Source organism: Mangifera indica, unplaced genomic scaffold, assembly GCF_011075055.1.
Source record: "Mangifera indica cultivar Alphonso unplaced genomic scaffold, CATAS_Mindica_2.1 Un_0131, whole genome shotgun sequence".
NCBI lineage: Eukaryota > Viridiplantae > Streptophyta > Magnoliopsida > Sapindales > Anacardiaceae > Mangifera > Mangifera indica.
Window position 1 is genome coordinate 1 of NW_025401223.1, and position 16,151 is coordinate 16,151.

The following is a 16,151-nucleotide window of genomic DNA, read 5'->3' on the forward strand; positions in this document are numbered from 1 at the left end:
TGGGTATTTATATCGGAGGGAGAATTTTTGGTCCAAAAACGTCATTGATTTCTATTTATTTACAATTCAGCCCCTCCTAGATTTTTATTTTTTATTTGTTTAGAATGAATTTCATTAATATTAATTATTCTAAAAAAACTGTGGTCAACCACCAAATCTTAGCTTTTAACAACAATAACAGGATATTAATTAAGCAATATTATGTGTATCCACTTTAGATACACAAATGTATACACACTCATACGTGTCATCATATAATTGGTTATTGTTTTATTCTTAATTCAAAATCATTTAATCACATAATGACACATATAAATGTGTATATATTTGTGTATCCAAAGTGGGTACACATAGTTTTATTGATTAATTAAAATAAGTATAGAAGTTTTTTATTTAAATTTCTTTAGATAAATTTTGAATGAACTTATCCTTTTAAGCAAACTTAATTTTTATTTTAATAATTTTTTATGCTACTTACTTTAGATTCAGTATAATTTTTTATCAACATTCTTTTTTTTTAGAGTGTACTCTTACATCATTATATTGATGATACATTTGATAACTTATGAATTGAATATTCAAAAATTTATTCAAAAATAGATTAATTTTTGTTCTAATTATTGATATATACAAATTAAAATGAAAAAATAAATATAAATAAGAATAATACATGCAAGTGCAAAGGGCATGTGTGAATACGAAGAGTGCGTACGGATGCAAAATGTGTGTGAGTGCACAAAGAGAGTGCACAAAGAGTGCAAGTGCAGGAAAAATACATTTGTAATATAAAAATATTATAATATAATATATTATATATATATATATATATATATATATATATATATATATATAAGGCACTGTTAAATTGTTATCAAGTAAGAGTGATAATAACTATGATAATATATTATAATTTCTCATTACATCAAGATGAAGATAACGCGATACCATCAACTAAAATAATTAGCATTTTCAAAGTAAATATACGCATGATGAGACTTTATCAAAGATATACAAATAAAATAATATTATATTCACCCAATTTTAAATACTCAATTGAGTGCTTAAATTATATGTTATCATATGACTAAATGTTATTTATACTTAATTTAAAATCAATCAGTTACTTTATAATACATTATTGAAATATCTAATTAAATACTTAAATTTGAGTGCACATTGTTTTATTGATAAAAATAACATGATATTACATGTGTTTCACCATATTTTTTAAAGTTTTTTTTTTTCCAAATTGAGGGTTATTTATATATATAATTAATGGAGAAATTGAAGGAAAATAAATATTGTTAAGTTGCATCAAATTTATTATAATATAGTATATATACTTTTCACATTGCTAAGTTGGTTCTAGCCAGTGTCCACTAATTTTCAGAGAAGTCTTTTTCAAGCAAAGTCTTTGTTTTTATATGAAAATCTTGAAGTTGTAATAGCCCTCAATTGGGAAAAAGATTATGTAAATTTTGAAAGACTTTGATTGGGTCAATAAGTACAGGAATTCATGTGTAACACATGAGTAAGAAAGAATTGAATGAGTTTGTGCACTGATTGTGGGAATGGCGTAGCCGGTTTTTGTTCGATTAGGTCAAAAAAGTCGATTCCAAGGGTTATTTCCAAAGATAATATTATTTATTTATTTGATAACATCATTTATCTTTTTAACAATATTGTTCATCTCGTTGACAACATTATTTATCTTATGAACAATATTATATACAATTTGAGCTTAAATTGGGCATTATGGATTTTCAAATCCAGCTCAAGCTATTCTTGAGTTAAACTTGACTTGAAGCCACTATTGGGCTCAACTAAGAATGTTTATATTCATGATCGAATAATTTTCCTTTTTATTAATTTTAGAGTTACAAGATACAAGAAATATAATAGCATATTTATATAAAATTCTAATACAATATAATTACACATAAGTCCCTCCAAACAACAACACATCTTCATTATGTTGTCAATCCAACATCTTCCATTGAACATTAGGAAGAAAATAACTGGGGATTTTTTTTTTTTTTTCCTGGAGAAGAATTTAAAATCTTAGTAGGTAGGATCATTTTGGGTTTGAAATGAGAGTAGGTTGGAGAGATTGAGAGATGATAACTGCAAATCTTCATTGGATGGTGGGATTTGTTGTGGTGTCTAGATCTGTCTTAGTCCTTATTTCCTCTGCTTCAACTTTGCTTTTTCATTGGGAGATTTCACAACTAACTTTTTCCTATGGAACTTTCCTGTTGTGGTGTCTAAATCTATGTTTAGATACAATTTTATGTAATTAAATACATAGATGAAATATTATTACTAGATCAACCACACATAGAAAAAATAGAATAAAGTTCAAAGAAAAATTAACTATCAATAGAGCTTCTTATTTAATTTTCCTGGGAATCTGCTACCAATCCTCACCTAACATTGTTTATTTAGTGCAGAAAAAATTATGGGCACTTTCTTTGTTGTATGGTGCTCAGATTTTAGATAAGGATCTTATTTATAGCTCTTGAAGTTTCTGTTTTCTGAACATATATATGACACATGAACATTTGGCTTCATTGATATGGGTATACGTTTGTAACTCAAATTTCAAATTCAAACAATTTTGTCATAAATTGGCTTCAATGATAAGCCCAAAATGAAACTGGTGAAGACAAAGTCCTTTGCATAAAGTTGGAGTCTAGTGATGTTTAAAAGACAAGTTGGTCGAGAGTCATTGTAGAGCATAGCATCATAACTGAGGGTCAAACGATAGAATAAATAGACATATTAAATCTTCTATCTATATAAAAAATTTGCATTACATATAAATATAATAAAATTTAAAATATGTGTTATATAAAACTAATCTCTCGTCATTGTTTAAGTGTTAAATTGCATAACTCTTCCAGATTATCCGACTATCACAAATGATGGTGTATGTAGATTGTTTGAATGCACTTCAAATGCTTAGAATATCTAATCCAAGCATCTATGCATGGCTTCCTTACATATACATTTTCCCATCAAAGAATGTAACCAAAGTTGGATTGGAGAGACAAATACAAACTGCTTCATGTGTTCAATTAACTGTTTGAAGCAGTTACATAGAGATAAAAAACTTACTCTACTAAATTAATTGCTTGCCACGAGTCATAATGAAAGGAGAGAAAAGCCTACAAGGGGACAAGATTCACGTAAATAAGTTTTATTCTTTATGTATGATTTTGATCTCCAATTTCTGTCTGCTACATTACTTTCCTAACGACAAATTGGTTTATATTGTGAAAAGATATTTTCAAAGTGTTCTAAGGAAGTAGTTTTGGTTGGTATATTTCAAATGGGGCTATCCCTTACTTCATCATATCATAAGGCAACAAATATATACAAGCAGGGGAGTGGGGAGAAAGAGAAACAAAAAGAGCATGAGATAAATAATAGCAAGCACTTGGAGAAAGCACCATAAAATTAGCCAAGAAATTGTATGTCACACCACAAACCCACCCAACATCTTAGTCCAAATTAAGCTTCAATTATAAAAGCAGGCATACTTGCAATGATTTTGGCTAGACTTTGCCATGCAGTCCAGCAGTTTAAGGGTACCATAAGACACAGTGCTTGTTATTGCCTAATTTGTATGCCACTTGGAGGTACATTTTCAAGTCAAACAATGTCCCAACTCCAAGGATTAAATGTATTATATTACTTGTGTTGTATGTATCATGTATGAAATTTCAAGCGTGAAGTCAGAGTATTCAAATTTGACTTCATACTCTTACAAATGCGTTGAAATGCAGATATTAATATCTTCTAATATATCTGTATTAAAATAAGAGATCTTAACAGTTGATTGTTGGACTAGTTCTTTTAAAACTTATTGTTTGATAGTAGTTGAAAGATGTTTGATTTGAAACATTAAAGTATTAAAATAAACATTCATTACTACAAATTTGACAATGTTTTACAATGCTAGAGATAATAAAAAATGATATAGCCACTTTGTTCTTAAACTACAAAACATCTACATTTCAGTGTTTGGTAGATCAAACTAAATTTTGTAAATGTTGGAATACACATGGTTCCAAGGCAAAATTGTTTTGAAAAATGTTGTAATTCATAGGACTCAAATTGAGTCCAACTAGTGGGAAATATGCAACACATATCACCAAATCACAATTCTATTTGATTGAATTTTATTCTAGTACCAGGCAAGACCCGACTGATGCAACATTCATGAATTTTATATATATATATATATATATGAGAAAAATGGAGGGAAAAAAGCAGTTAGACCAGTTTCAATGCAGCATGCAATGTCACTTTTTCTAGTTTTTTTTTTTTTTCTTAAGTTTATTTTAGTTTGAAGAAGGCAAAACAAAGTCAGTAGTGCAACGTTCAACTTTCAATTTTCCTCCTCTTGAACCAGTCTGTCTTACTCTTTCTATTTCTCTTCTTCAAAACTCTTCTCTTTCTCTCTTCATCAGTTTCTTTCATGGGAGACCATCAGACACATTAACTCCAAGCATTTAAGAGCCTGGTGTCATATACAACCACACCTTCCTTCATCAGTTCTGATCTTTCGGCTTCTGTCATTTCCCAGCTCATCTTTCAGCTCCTTGAACAAAAATATTCCGGGATCAGTCTCAAATTTAAGACCCTTTACAGGTAACCGCATTTTGCAGGTCATCAGGTTTTGTTTCAGCTTTTTGAGCGTTGGATGGAGGAGACTTGACTGAATTTCTTGTTTAGTTTTAAGCTTGGCAAACAGAGAGGGATCCAGAGAAATGAAGATGCCACAGGAAACAAAGTACTCAAGTTCAATTTGGTCATCTCCTTGCAAGAACTTGAGAGGATTAAAGTCTCTGGTGTCAAACAATGAAGCTTCATACACTGAAGAGGTTATCAATGACTATGAACTTGCTCAAAGAAAAGCTGAAGAAGCAGGTAAACTCACACTATCACACAACTTCTGTTGCAGATTCTTGGTGAAAGCTACTTGTTATTTTGTGGGTTGAGTATTCATAAAATTTTCCCATTTCAAAAAAAAAAAAAAAGCTGAAATTCTGGTGATGTCTCAATTTTGAAATTGGTTTTGCACTAATCAATGATAATGCTGAAATGGGTCCAGCTTGGAGTTCAAATATTTAATTTTTAGCCCCATATAAGTTATTTACTTTTAAATTTTGTATGTGCACATTATGAATTTCAAGTTTGTTCACCTACCAAACCTGAAATTTAAAGAATTGTCTGTGAGATGTGTGCAAAAATGGTTAGGGCTGGATTCTAAGCTTGGCTTGGTGTTTAGCTCTGTTCAAACCGAATTTAAGCTAGAGCTTCAATTCAACAATTTAACTTGAATCCCTCCCCAATGACATCTCAAGCCAACTAGAATTCGAGCTAAGTATTATAGATTCAAACCGAATTAAAACCAGCCTATGTTAGCTCAGTTTAACTCAAATTCAGCCTGAAAATGGTGACAAGTAAGAGTAGAAGTGGTCCCAATTCTGGTGCTCAGAAGCCCATAAATGCAGGCAGTTAACTGTGACTTTTAACTGTTACCAATCTAGTTAATTTATAAATTGCACACAGCTCACCATTATTGCTCAACTCTGCATTATCATGAATTCACAGTTGTAATAATTGTAGCTCAATGGGAAACTTGATATGTTCCAACAGTAGTGTTAAAGATTCAAAACTTGTACCACCTTTTTCCTGAAAATTAAGAAACTAACAAAATTCAAGTAAAAATAGTTTTAAAAAAAGATAAATATTATTTAATGTTAATTTTCAGCTGCGAGGAGGTACAAAGCAGCAGAATGGCTGAGGCAGATGGACAAAGGAGGATCAGGGGTCCTGTCTGAAGAACCCTCTGAAGAAGAATTTCGCCTTGCTCTTCGAAATGGCCTCATTCTGTGCAATGTGGCTAACAAAGTCAATCCTGGAGCTGTTCTTAAGGTACTCAATGGTGATAAGAAATAAGAGGTACTTCAATTGTGAGCATACTTTTGTTAGTAGTGTAGCGTCTAAATTTTGTTCCATTTTTGAAATGAAAATAGGTGGTGGAAAATCCAATTATTGCAGTTCAATCAACAGAGGGAGCAGCACAGTCTGCAATTCAGTATTTTGAGAACATGAGGAACTTCCTTGTGGCCGTTAAGAATATGCAGCTCTTGACCTTTGAAGCATCTGATCTGGAAAAGGTTCACTTTCTTTTTTGAAATGTTTGACATATACGTAGTTCAACATTCATATGGAAATAGTCATGCATTTAAGAAAAAGAACACATGCACTCTGTCATCCTAAACCAAATCTTATTAGAATTCTTATAACTAAACTAAACCTATTAAGATTTTTATTGTTAAGAAATCTTAAAACTGTTATATATGAGATAAACTCAAACCACAGATAGTTTTAAGTGGGTGAAATCTTATTCATTACATGATAAGGAATAGCTAGCGTATAATTATACACTGTTTACGGGTTTTAGGGGCATTTCCCCCTACACCCTTGTGCCCTCAGCCGGGGGAGGGCCCCTGCCCATTGATTAGGCAACAGGATCCATATGCATCAGCATAAAGCATTGTAGATGAAGTGGTCACCAATTCCAACAAGTGATGCTTTGAATCCTTACTCCAAACAAACTTATTCACATAACTATAATTGCATCTTGACTTGTTATGAAGTGCTAGATTTCTAGGAAATGTACCTACAACAAAGCCTAAGCAATATAGAATCAATGAAAACTTCATACCTGACAACTTGGCACGTGAGGCAAATTAATGTTATCTGAATAAGCATGTTCTGAAATGTGGAATTTTCTTGACATCTTTATTAAATAAGCCTGTTTTTGTTACTTCTTGTTCTATCAGCTTTGTATGTTGTTACTGCAAATTTGAGTGTGAAGGACTTGCTATTGCAGGGAGGCTCATCAAGTAAAGTTGTGGATTGCATTCTCTGTTTGAAAGGGTATTATGAGTGGAAGCAAGCTGGAGGAATTGGGGTCTGGAGATATGGAGGGACTGTCAAGATCACATCCTTCCCAACCAGGTCTCCCTCCTTGGTCGGTAGTGAAAGTGTAGATGATTCCTTCAATGAATCTGAATCATCACAATATGAACAACTATTACACTTTCTTCAATTTTCCAATGAGGTTTCCATTGAAGAATCAAAGACTGCAAATGCTCTGGCATTTCTTTTTGATCGCTTTGGACTTCGACTTCTAGAGGCTTACCTTAGAGAGACTAATAGAATGGAAGAGTTTCCTTTGAATGCAATGGTAGGTAAGACTTGATCCAATTTGTTTTTCACATCATGTTAATAAATCTTGCCACACATTGTATCACAGTGGCAACCAAAATGAGTTTTGACAGTTTAGGAGTGTATTGACTATTTAACATTATATTAGCATCTCAAAATATGTGAGACACTTATACATACTTAACATCTCTCTTATGTTTTATTGATATAGGATTTGCCTAAACTATTACATTGACGATTACGGAAGATGATTTGTTATTCTGTTTTACGTTTTTTTTACCTTTAATAATCATATGATGAAATTTTGCAGGTAATTGACACTTTACTCAGCAAGGTAGTTAAGGATTTCTCAGCATTGCTAGTTTCCCAAGGCACCCAGCTTGGACGGTTTTTGAAAAAAAATTTGAAAGGTGCAGTTGGTCCTCTCACAAGAGCTGATTTCATGGAGGTTATTTCACACTATTTTGGTCAAAAAGCTAGTTTGGTATCTGGTGATTTCTCCAAATTCTGTGTCTGTGGTGGGAAACGCCAAGGTGTTCAAGATACTGTCAATCAATGTACAGTTCATGCAGAAGTGATTGATCTTCAAGAGAAACAACTTCAGGTTTGAATATTACTCCATTCATAAGCAATTTGCTATATTTTGCGACTAAATTCTTGTGCTTCTTTGGCTTCAAAAATTATCTGTCTTATTTTTAGGTATATTATTGTATTGCGGTGACCTGTATTCTATAAGAACTTATCTGAATTCAAAAAGTGTAGATTTAGAAAGGGGAATTTTCAAGAAAAGTTTTCGTGGCAGTGTATTGATTAGGCCAATAGCCTAATTTCATAACTCATATGGGGTGCAGGGGTTTGTGTGAATAAAGAGAGCAGGTGCTATAAAATAGAGTGACCTAAGATTAAGAGCTCACACTAAAAGAGTACAAAATAATCTCGTTTGTCGTATATTCTTCATTCACAGTAATTTTTTTTCTCCATGGTTTGCCTATGAATTTTTCCATATTGGGTTTTTCACCTAAGTACTTATATTCGTATATTATATATCTGTGCATTTTGCTGTAACATACATGATTTTCCCCTCAGGAGTTGAAACTACAATATCAGGAGACTAAAGAAGAAGTCAAACAAATTCAATTAAATTGGCGGGATGAACTTTACCAGCTTGGTGAGGATCTAAAATTTGAATCCTACTACATTGTTTAACAGTAATTTTTACTTGAAAGAGTTCAAAATTGAAATTTCTTCTGAAGTTTCATTTTCCTTATCCTAGATCATCACATTAAGAATCTTGAAGTGGCCTCCTCTTCATACCAGAAGGTTTTAGAGAAAAACCGATTACTCTACAATCAAGTCCAGGATCTTAAAGGTTCTTCTTCCTTATCACTGCTTTACAAATTTATATATCCTATGATCTCTGAATCTTATCTTATGACTTTGGTACAGGAACAATAAGAGTTTACTGTAGAGTTCGACCATTACCCGGGCAATCGCATGGACAATCCACTGTTGATTACGTTGGTGAAAATGGAAATATCATGGTTGTTAATCCTTTCAAACACGGCAAAGATGCAAAAAAGATGTTCTTATTCAATAAGGTGTTTGGACCAAATGTCTCACAAGGTATTTGCTCTTTCTTGAAATAAGTAGAGCCAGTTGTTCATGTTAGTGGGTCATGTTGTGCCTTCCGTGTTTTGGGTAAGAAAACACTCAATCTAAACCCTGAAAACACCCAATCTGAATATGATTTTTTCTATAAACAAGTTGACACAACACATTATGTTCAAATTGTAAGGGTTAACTTGTTATGATCCAAATTAGAATTTGTATTAAAATACTTAACCTAAATCAATTTTTTTTTTCTTGTTGTGTTATATCAAATCAATGGATCGTGTAAAAAATTGTTAGCTCTATAAATAAGGCTTTTAGATTCAATTTATAGTCGAACTTTTCTAGTTTGTTTTATGGCATAGTCGGGTTTCTCCTAAAGTCAGTTCTTCAAATATTTGTCAGTGACCAGCTTGTTCCTTTCTGATGGTTTTCGATTTTGTGCACAGAACAAATATATGCTGATACTCAACCATTGATCAGGTCTGTTCTTGATGGTTATAATGTCAGCATATTTGCTTATGGGCAAAGTGGCTCAGGAAAAACATACACTATGGTAAGACCAAACTTGTTTCCATAATTAAATTCTGCAAGTTAAGAGGCAAGCATATCTTCTCAACTTAATTCTATGTAACCGGCACGCGGCATTTTTTCTGTAATTGTGACAGAGTGGCCCTGATTTGACAACTGATGAGACATGGGGAGTGAACTATCGAGCTCTCCGCGACTTATTTCAAATATCAAAAACAAGGAGTGATGCAATAAAGTATGAGGTTGGAGTCCAGATGATTGAAATATACAATGAACAAGTGCGAGATTTGTTAGTTAGTGATGGCTCCTATAGAAGATATCCTTTCAAAATGTATTATAGTTTGTAATATCCTAGTCTAATAGTTCAGCATGCAAACCCAATATTTCTCTCGTATTTTTTCAATATAGAATTTATATAAGGGTATAACAGATTTGGTTTGCCTTAACATCAATGTACATTAGACATACGCAACATTGCTCAATCAAATGGCCTAAATGTACCAGATGCAGGTTTGATTCCTGTTACAAGCACTGAAGATGTTCTTGATTTGATGAAAATTGGCCAGAAGAATCGCACTGTTGGTGCTACGGCTTTGAATGAGAGAAGTAGTCGTTCTCACAGGTACAATTTTTCTGTGAGCAGAACACTAAACTCATTGTTTTCTGAAGATTTAATAATGGTTCCCAATGCACCATTCCACCTGCAGTATTTTGACAGTTCATGTCCTGGGAAAAGAGTTGGTCACAGGGTCCATTCTTAAGGGTTGCCTTCATCTAGTAGACTTGGCCGGAAGCGAAAGAGTTGATAAATCCGAAACTGTTGGTGAAAGATTGAAGGAAGCCCAACATATTAATAGATCACTTTCTGCACTCGGTGATGTCATCTCCGCTCTAGCTCAAAAGAGTAAACATATTCCTTACAGGAATAGCAAGCTTACTCAAATATTGCAGGATTCTTTAGGTGCATTGAGACTTTTACTTGTTTGTTCCATTTGGTAATACTTCACCTTTCACCATGTTCATCGTTTTAATTATTTGAATAGGCCAGCAAGCGAAAACATTGATGTTCATACACATAAATCCTGAATCAAATGCTATTGGGGAGACCATAAGCACACTCAAGTTTGCAGAGAGAGTCTCCTCCATAGAACTTGGTGCTGCTAAATCCAACAAAGAAAGCGGCGAAATTCAAGAACTTAAAGAAGGGGTTTATTTCTCATTCATCTCTCACCAGTACAATTTTTATTCTTGTATCCAAAATTTATAATGATTTATTCTGCATTTAGATATCAAACCTCAAGCGAGCATTGGAGAGAAAGGAGGCAGAGTTGGAGCAACTGAAAGGTGGAAGTACAAGAAGCACTACTGCAGAAACTCAAAAACCAAGAGCTGTTTCACCTTTTCAAGTGCCAAAATATGGTTTTAGTGCCAGCCTGGAGCCTGAAACAAATCAAATTGAGGTAAAAGAAAACACAACAAATTGATTCATTCCAATGCGATTCGTTAATTCACGTATGTTTACGGATAATTCATCTCCAATCTGTGGTTGTTTGTATTTATCTTTCAGGCTAGAAGCTGTTCCTCAGGCAAGCAAAGAAGGTCAAGATTTCGTTCCGCCTTGACGGACAAGGAACAGCTACCCACAATGCCTCTTATATCTGAAGTTAGATTAGGAGGGTCAGCAAAGACAGGAGCACCAAATACTTCTGTTAGAAGATCAATATCAACGGATAGAGGAGCTATCATTAGAAGCAGGGTAAAAGCTGACACAATTGAGAACCAACCAGTTGCTCGAATACCATTCAACAAACCTATGACAGCATTGCCAGCAAGCACACCATCAACCGATATCAACAACAACTGCAGGGTATATTTAGGTCCACTGGAGCCACAAAAGCAGGACAATGCATCAAATACATTATCTAGCCACCAAAATGTCAGCTCACCAAAAGTTCACCCAGATCAAGAAGATGATCAATTAAGGCAAGCGACTTGTATAGGGCAAGGCGGCATTAGAAAAAGCAAGGTGAAGGAGAAGCATCAACTGCCATCTAGGATCGAGAAATCTGATATTGGAATATCATTGCTTTCTGATATCAGTACTGGTGAAAAGATTGAGGAGGCTAGAACAAATAGCTTCTTTGGGCCAGAAAACGAAATTCTACTTACTCCAGTAGTGAATGATGCCTTGAAGGTGAAGAAAGTTCGACAAAACTTCTCAAAGAACTCACAAAATCTTGACCCAAGGTAACCCAAAAATCTTCATGCAAACTTGTCACTGGGAAAAAGTTGATTAGCTTCTGATAATAGTGTAAGATAAATTTATACGAACAAAACATAATTTAATTTGTCTTTCACACAAGTCATTCACCTAGATTATAGTGACAGGTCTTTCTCTCTTGATTTGTCTTTAAATGATGACTTTCAACTAGTAAAACTGTTATGTGAGGGTTTTAGGAGAGAATTTGACCCTCCCATCAAAAATCCAATAAACTTATCCTAATGTAAAGTGTCTTGAGTTTATTTTTATTGATCACATCCGTAAACTTTTTGGCAAATAGTTTAATATTGGTATCTTGGCACACTCATGTTGATAAATGCTTGCATTTCTGCATGTATGTAGGGGACAAGAGCAGCCAGCAGAACCATTTATGTCTGCAAAACTTGGAAACAAGCTTCCAAATGGAGTTTCTCACCAAACAAATGAAGGAGGCAACACATCTATGCCAGAATTTCGGAGGAGTTTATCAATCCCTCGAGAAAAAGTTTTTGGTACCTTGAAGATTCACAGTACACAAAAATGAAATTCATTGCCACTGATAATTTTCTTATTTCTTTTACATTCATTGTTCATGTGGGAGTCTTGACTTGAGTTGCATAATCTTTTTTCTTTTGAAGAAGAATTATGATGATGCTTTGGAGGTAGAATTATGGAACCTCTTTCTCTTTAAATTACCAACAAATTTCTCTGTTATTATATATAACTATATAACTCTCTCTCTATACATATATATATATAGAGTTTCTCACTGTTCTTATATTGAAAATTACTTGTCCTGCATTTGACTGTCTACACTTTGTTTATCTTTTCCAATGGATTGTAGGACTGAAATTCTAAGCAATTTTTTTCAGTTCAAGGATACCTTAAACCAATATTTTAGGCCTTGGACTGGATACTGATTCAACCACTTGGGTCTGATTGATAATTAGTTAATGATAGATTAAATAAATATTTAAATAATATTTAATTAAATAAAATTATAATTTTACAAATGTAATGTATATTTCTCACTAAATAAATTCGGTGAGAATCCTAACAATTAAAAACGAGATTTCAAGAGATGTCAAATCTAATGGCCCAGATGTGGTGAAAATGAGTGTAATTTTGGCTCGGAGTAAATCAGCCTTAAATATACATTAGTTACTTTCGGGCCAATCATGATATAAAGAAGCCTTTTTAAAGTTCGGTAATCGCGCCAACGGTTGGGTTCACAGGATAGAATAAAACAATTACGCGCCTTAGAGACACTGTCAAACACGCGCCACTGGCGAAATCTAGGGTTTTTTCACAGTTGAAAACCTTTTTGTCTCTGAAACTAGAAATTGAAATTCAAAATGGCGGGTGTAGCGGGAAATATCGGGCTCAAAATCTCGTCTCCGATTCAATTTCGCTTCTTCGTGATTCCCTGGTAAGTGTTCTTACTCAATTTTTGTTCAAATATCTGTTACCCTGTTGTTTGGTTGCTTAGAAAGTGAAGGAAAAGAAAAAAAAACAGTGCATATTGAACTCACTTTCTAATTTTTCGTAAGTTGTAGAGCTTTCCCTAATTAATTTAATGTTATTCCTTTTTTTATTATTTTCCTGCATTTGCTCGGCAACCAAACCGAATATCATAATGTTCGATGAATAAAAACCTTTTTGTTTATTTGAAATGGGAAAAATATAATTTTTATACGGTTATTATGCTAAAGTTTCGATTTTTGATTTTTGTTTCTTATTAGGGTGAGGAAACACAATGCAATATTGTGCTCAAAAGGGAAGGACTATAGTTCGTCGGCTCCTGTTAGGTATACTCCCAAGAAATCTTCAAAGACAAGCGAAGCGAAAAATTCATTGCCTGTAAAGAGTTTGGAGAGATACAAAATACAGAAATGTGTGGATGCAAGTGGATTGAGAATTGACCTTAGAAATGGTGGAGGTATTAAGAGAAGTATCGCTTTGAATGAGAAGGTTCAAGATAGTAGTCAGATGACTGAGAACGATCTGGTATTTGATGATTCTAAGCACGGTAAAATGTCCTTCTAAACTTAGTTATGTATTGATTCAGAGTATGACTTAAGTTGTCGTATGCACAATTTCTTCATAGGCTTTTGTGGGTGGCATGACTTTCAACTTTAGCTATAATTTGTCATGATTATTCTTCACAGATTTACATTTGTTAGCAATATGCTTGAAATCTTTTGTCATTTTCAGCATTCGAAGAAGAAAATGGTGATTGGGAGTTTAAAGAGCATCAAGTGATGGAAGAAACTGAGTTTATTGAAAAACCCAAGGAGGTAATTGACAAGATGAAAGCTCGCCAAGGAAAAGATCTTTGTAAACAAGATGTGTTAGGGGAAGCTAAAACCATACAGGACGCAGAGAATTTGGCAATCAAATTACTTGCAACAAGGTTAGTTTGTTGCTTTTACTAAAAATAATGATTCTGTTTATCAACTTATGTACTTGTTTCATTTAGTATCTTGTCTGTCAATGTTTAAAGCTTTCTAGCAAACTTAGCTCACTGCTTAGAGATACAGTTTCACACTTAATAGTATTGTTATATGCGTGAAAAAAGGCGCTGTTTTAATAATGATTTTCTTTTTGGTTATGTGGAAGAATTATATTTCCTTCTTGGATATCTCATATTTTGTTGTTTTCTTCTTCTGTAGGGCATTTACGGCAGTTGAGCTGGGAAAGAAACTAAATGGGAAGAAGTTTCCTCCTAACATTATCAAGGCAGTGATAACTGATTTTCGGAGCAGGTACCTAAACCTAAGAATATTTTCCTTTTCTTTTGTGCTACTTCTTGGAACTACCGTCATCATTTCTGAAAAGCTCACTTGGCTGGTTTTGACAAGTCTATTTTTCCTTTATGTTAGAGGACTGATTAATGATGGCTTGTATGCGGAAGCATTTTCACAGTCTAGATGGTCTTCTTCAACCTGGGGACCTGGACGAATAAAGCAAGTAAGTCAGTGGCTGTTAGTGGTTTTCTTTTTAGTCAATGATTTGACTCCATGAATTTATATGATGCTTATGAATGGCTGTGTGATGAATGATCACACTTTCAAGGTTGTCTTTCTGCATCCTATAGGAAGCTGGTCCTAATATTATTGACCAGTAATAGTTGGAGAATTTTTATTGGATCAGGCATTGTTCAACAAGGGAGTAAGCGGAACTGATGCAGACAGTTGCTGTTAGTGGTTTTCTTTTTAGTCAATGATTTGACTCCATGAATTTATATGATGCTTATGAATGGCTGTGTGATGAATGATCACACTTTCAAGGATGTCTTTCTGCATCCTATTGGAAGCTGGTCCTAATATTATTGACCAGTAATAGTTGGAGAATTTTTATTGGATCAGGCATTGTTCAACAAGGGAGTAAGCGGAACTGATGCAGACAGGGCAGTGAAACTAGTTTTCCAGGCTGCCGAATCTGATGGGGACCAAGAATCAAAACTGGGCATGTCAAAGCTTGCAATGGATCAACTTTTTGTTCAGGCCACAAAGCAATGGCTTCGAAGTCGGGATGCACCCAAAGAAACACGTAAAGCAAGGATGATTCGTTGGCTTCACTACCGTGGGTTCAACTGGGGAATTACTAATTTCATAATGAAGAAGTTAGAATCTCAGTAACCTACCTAGAGCACAATAAATGAATTCTGTTCGACCATGTTGTCAATGGAATGATGATCCATAGTCTGTTACCTTGAAATGTAAGATTTTTTTGAGACAAACTTGAGATTGTAGGTGTAGGATGCCTTAGTTAGAACATAGCCTTGAGACATTGCAACAACTTGAGATTGTTTTTTGTTCATTGAGAGAGTATAAAATTGTCACATCCATTTGGTATGTATAAATGTATTTTTCAACTGTACAGCTGATGTAGTTCACTGCCATTATTATAATTCTATTGCGCCAAGTTTTGTCATCAACCAAATCACAATCAAATTCCCAAAGCCTAATGTTACATTGAGAATCAATTGATTTCAATCAAATCCAAATATTATTCTATTTTGCTATTGTTATAGAATATAGTTTTCCTTATGTCATCGGTGACACTTAAACCCCTCAAATTGCTACTTTATTTTTGGGTTTGTTCTCTTATGAAGGAAGATGACCAATTGCTTTCAATAATGTCCTTTTAGTCATCAGAGAGTTTGCCATGTACATGGCCAATATAGGTCAAATCATTGTCCCCTAATCTAACTTAGCTGTCCAAGTCTCTAATCATTTTCAGGATTTGGGGCTCATTAAAATCGACGCCTTTGATTAAAGTTCACAACTTGTTGACTAACCAAATTAATTAACTAACTGATTGAATGTGCTTGCGCTTTTTTGGCCCCTCCTCGAATTGATAATCCTTGGACCATCAATAAGAATTAATTTATATAGAAAACACTTGTTATCATATAACTTGGTAATTAGGTAATTGAAACATAGAAATAAAATAAATAACATGCACATTATTTCACCAAGTTTTGAGTCTCAAAAAGTCA

The 16,151-nt window shown here is 33.7% G+C and overlaps 2 protein-coding genes across 3 annotated transcripts; both read left to right on the plus strand.

The window, feature by feature from the left end:
* Positions 1-4,390: 4,390 nt before the first annotated feature.
* LOC123208047 (kinesin-like protein KIN-14F) lies at positions 4,391-12,366 on the plus strand. Its single transcript, XM_044625514.1, has 17 exons — positions 4,391-4,656; positions 4,741-4,935; positions 5,783-5,946; positions 6,048-6,191; positions 6,911-7,267; positions 7,559-7,852; positions 8,335-8,416; positions 8,522-8,617; positions 8,695-8,871; positions 9,306-9,412; positions 9,525-9,703; positions 9,845-10,009; positions 10,095-10,348; positions 10,431-10,594; positions 10,674-10,847; positions 10,955-11,634; positions 12,011-12,366. Exons 2-17 carry the CDS (start codon positions 4,776-4,778, stop codon positions 12,189-12,191), a joined length of 3,378 nt encoding a protein of 1,125 aa, XP_044481449.1. The 5' UTR covers positions 4,391-4,656; positions 4,741-4,775; the 3' UTR covers positions 12,192-12,366.
* A 489-nt stretch (positions 12,367-12,855) lies between these two features.
* Positions 12,856-15,592, plus strand: LOC123208044. 2 transcript variants are annotated; one of them, XM_044625509.1, is made up of 6 exons: positions 12,856-13,076; positions 13,390-13,676; positions 13,862-14,060; positions 14,320-14,412; positions 14,530-14,617; positions 14,801-15,009. In XM_044625509.1, the coding sequence occupies exons 1-6, from the start codon at positions 13,003-13,005 to the stop codon at positions 14,849-14,851; spliced, it is 792 nt and encodes a 263-aa protein (XP_044481444.1). In that variant the 5' UTR covers positions 12,856-13,002; the 3' UTR covers positions 14,852-15,009. The 2 variants fall into 2 exon arrangements, with proteins under 2 accessions (XP_044481444.1, XP_044481443.1); XM_044625508.1 differs by lacking the exon at positions 14,801-15,009 and adding an exon at positions 15,016-15,592 and having other exon boundaries at positions 12,857-13,076.
* The last annotated feature ends 559 nt before the right edge of the window (positions 15,593-16,151 follow it).

Coding starts and splice junctions, on each gene's coding strand:
- LOC123208047 (XM_044625514.1), top strand. CDS start 4,776: ATGAAGATGCCACAGGAAACAAAGTACTCAAGTTCAATTTGGTCATCT. Junction 8,417..8,521: donor GGATGAACTTTACCAGCTTG/GTGAGGATCTAA, acceptor TCCTTATCCTAG/ATCATCACATTAAGAATCTT. Junction 10,595..10,673: donor TTCAAGAACTTAAAGAAGGG/GTTTATTTCTCA, acceptor TTCTGCATTTAG/ATATCAAACCTCAAGCGAGC.
- LOC123208044 (XM_044625508.1), top strand. CDS start 13,003: ATGGCGGGTGTAGCGGGAAATATCGGGCTCAAAATCTCGTCTCCGATT. Junction 14,413..14,529: donor ATAACTGATTTTCGGAGCAG/GTACCTAAACCT, acceptor CCTTTATGTTAG/AGGACTGATTAATGATGGCT. Junction 14,618..15,015: donor GACCTGGACGAATAAAGCAA/GTAAGTCAGTGG, acceptor TTATTGGATCAG/GCATTGTTCAACAAGGGAGT.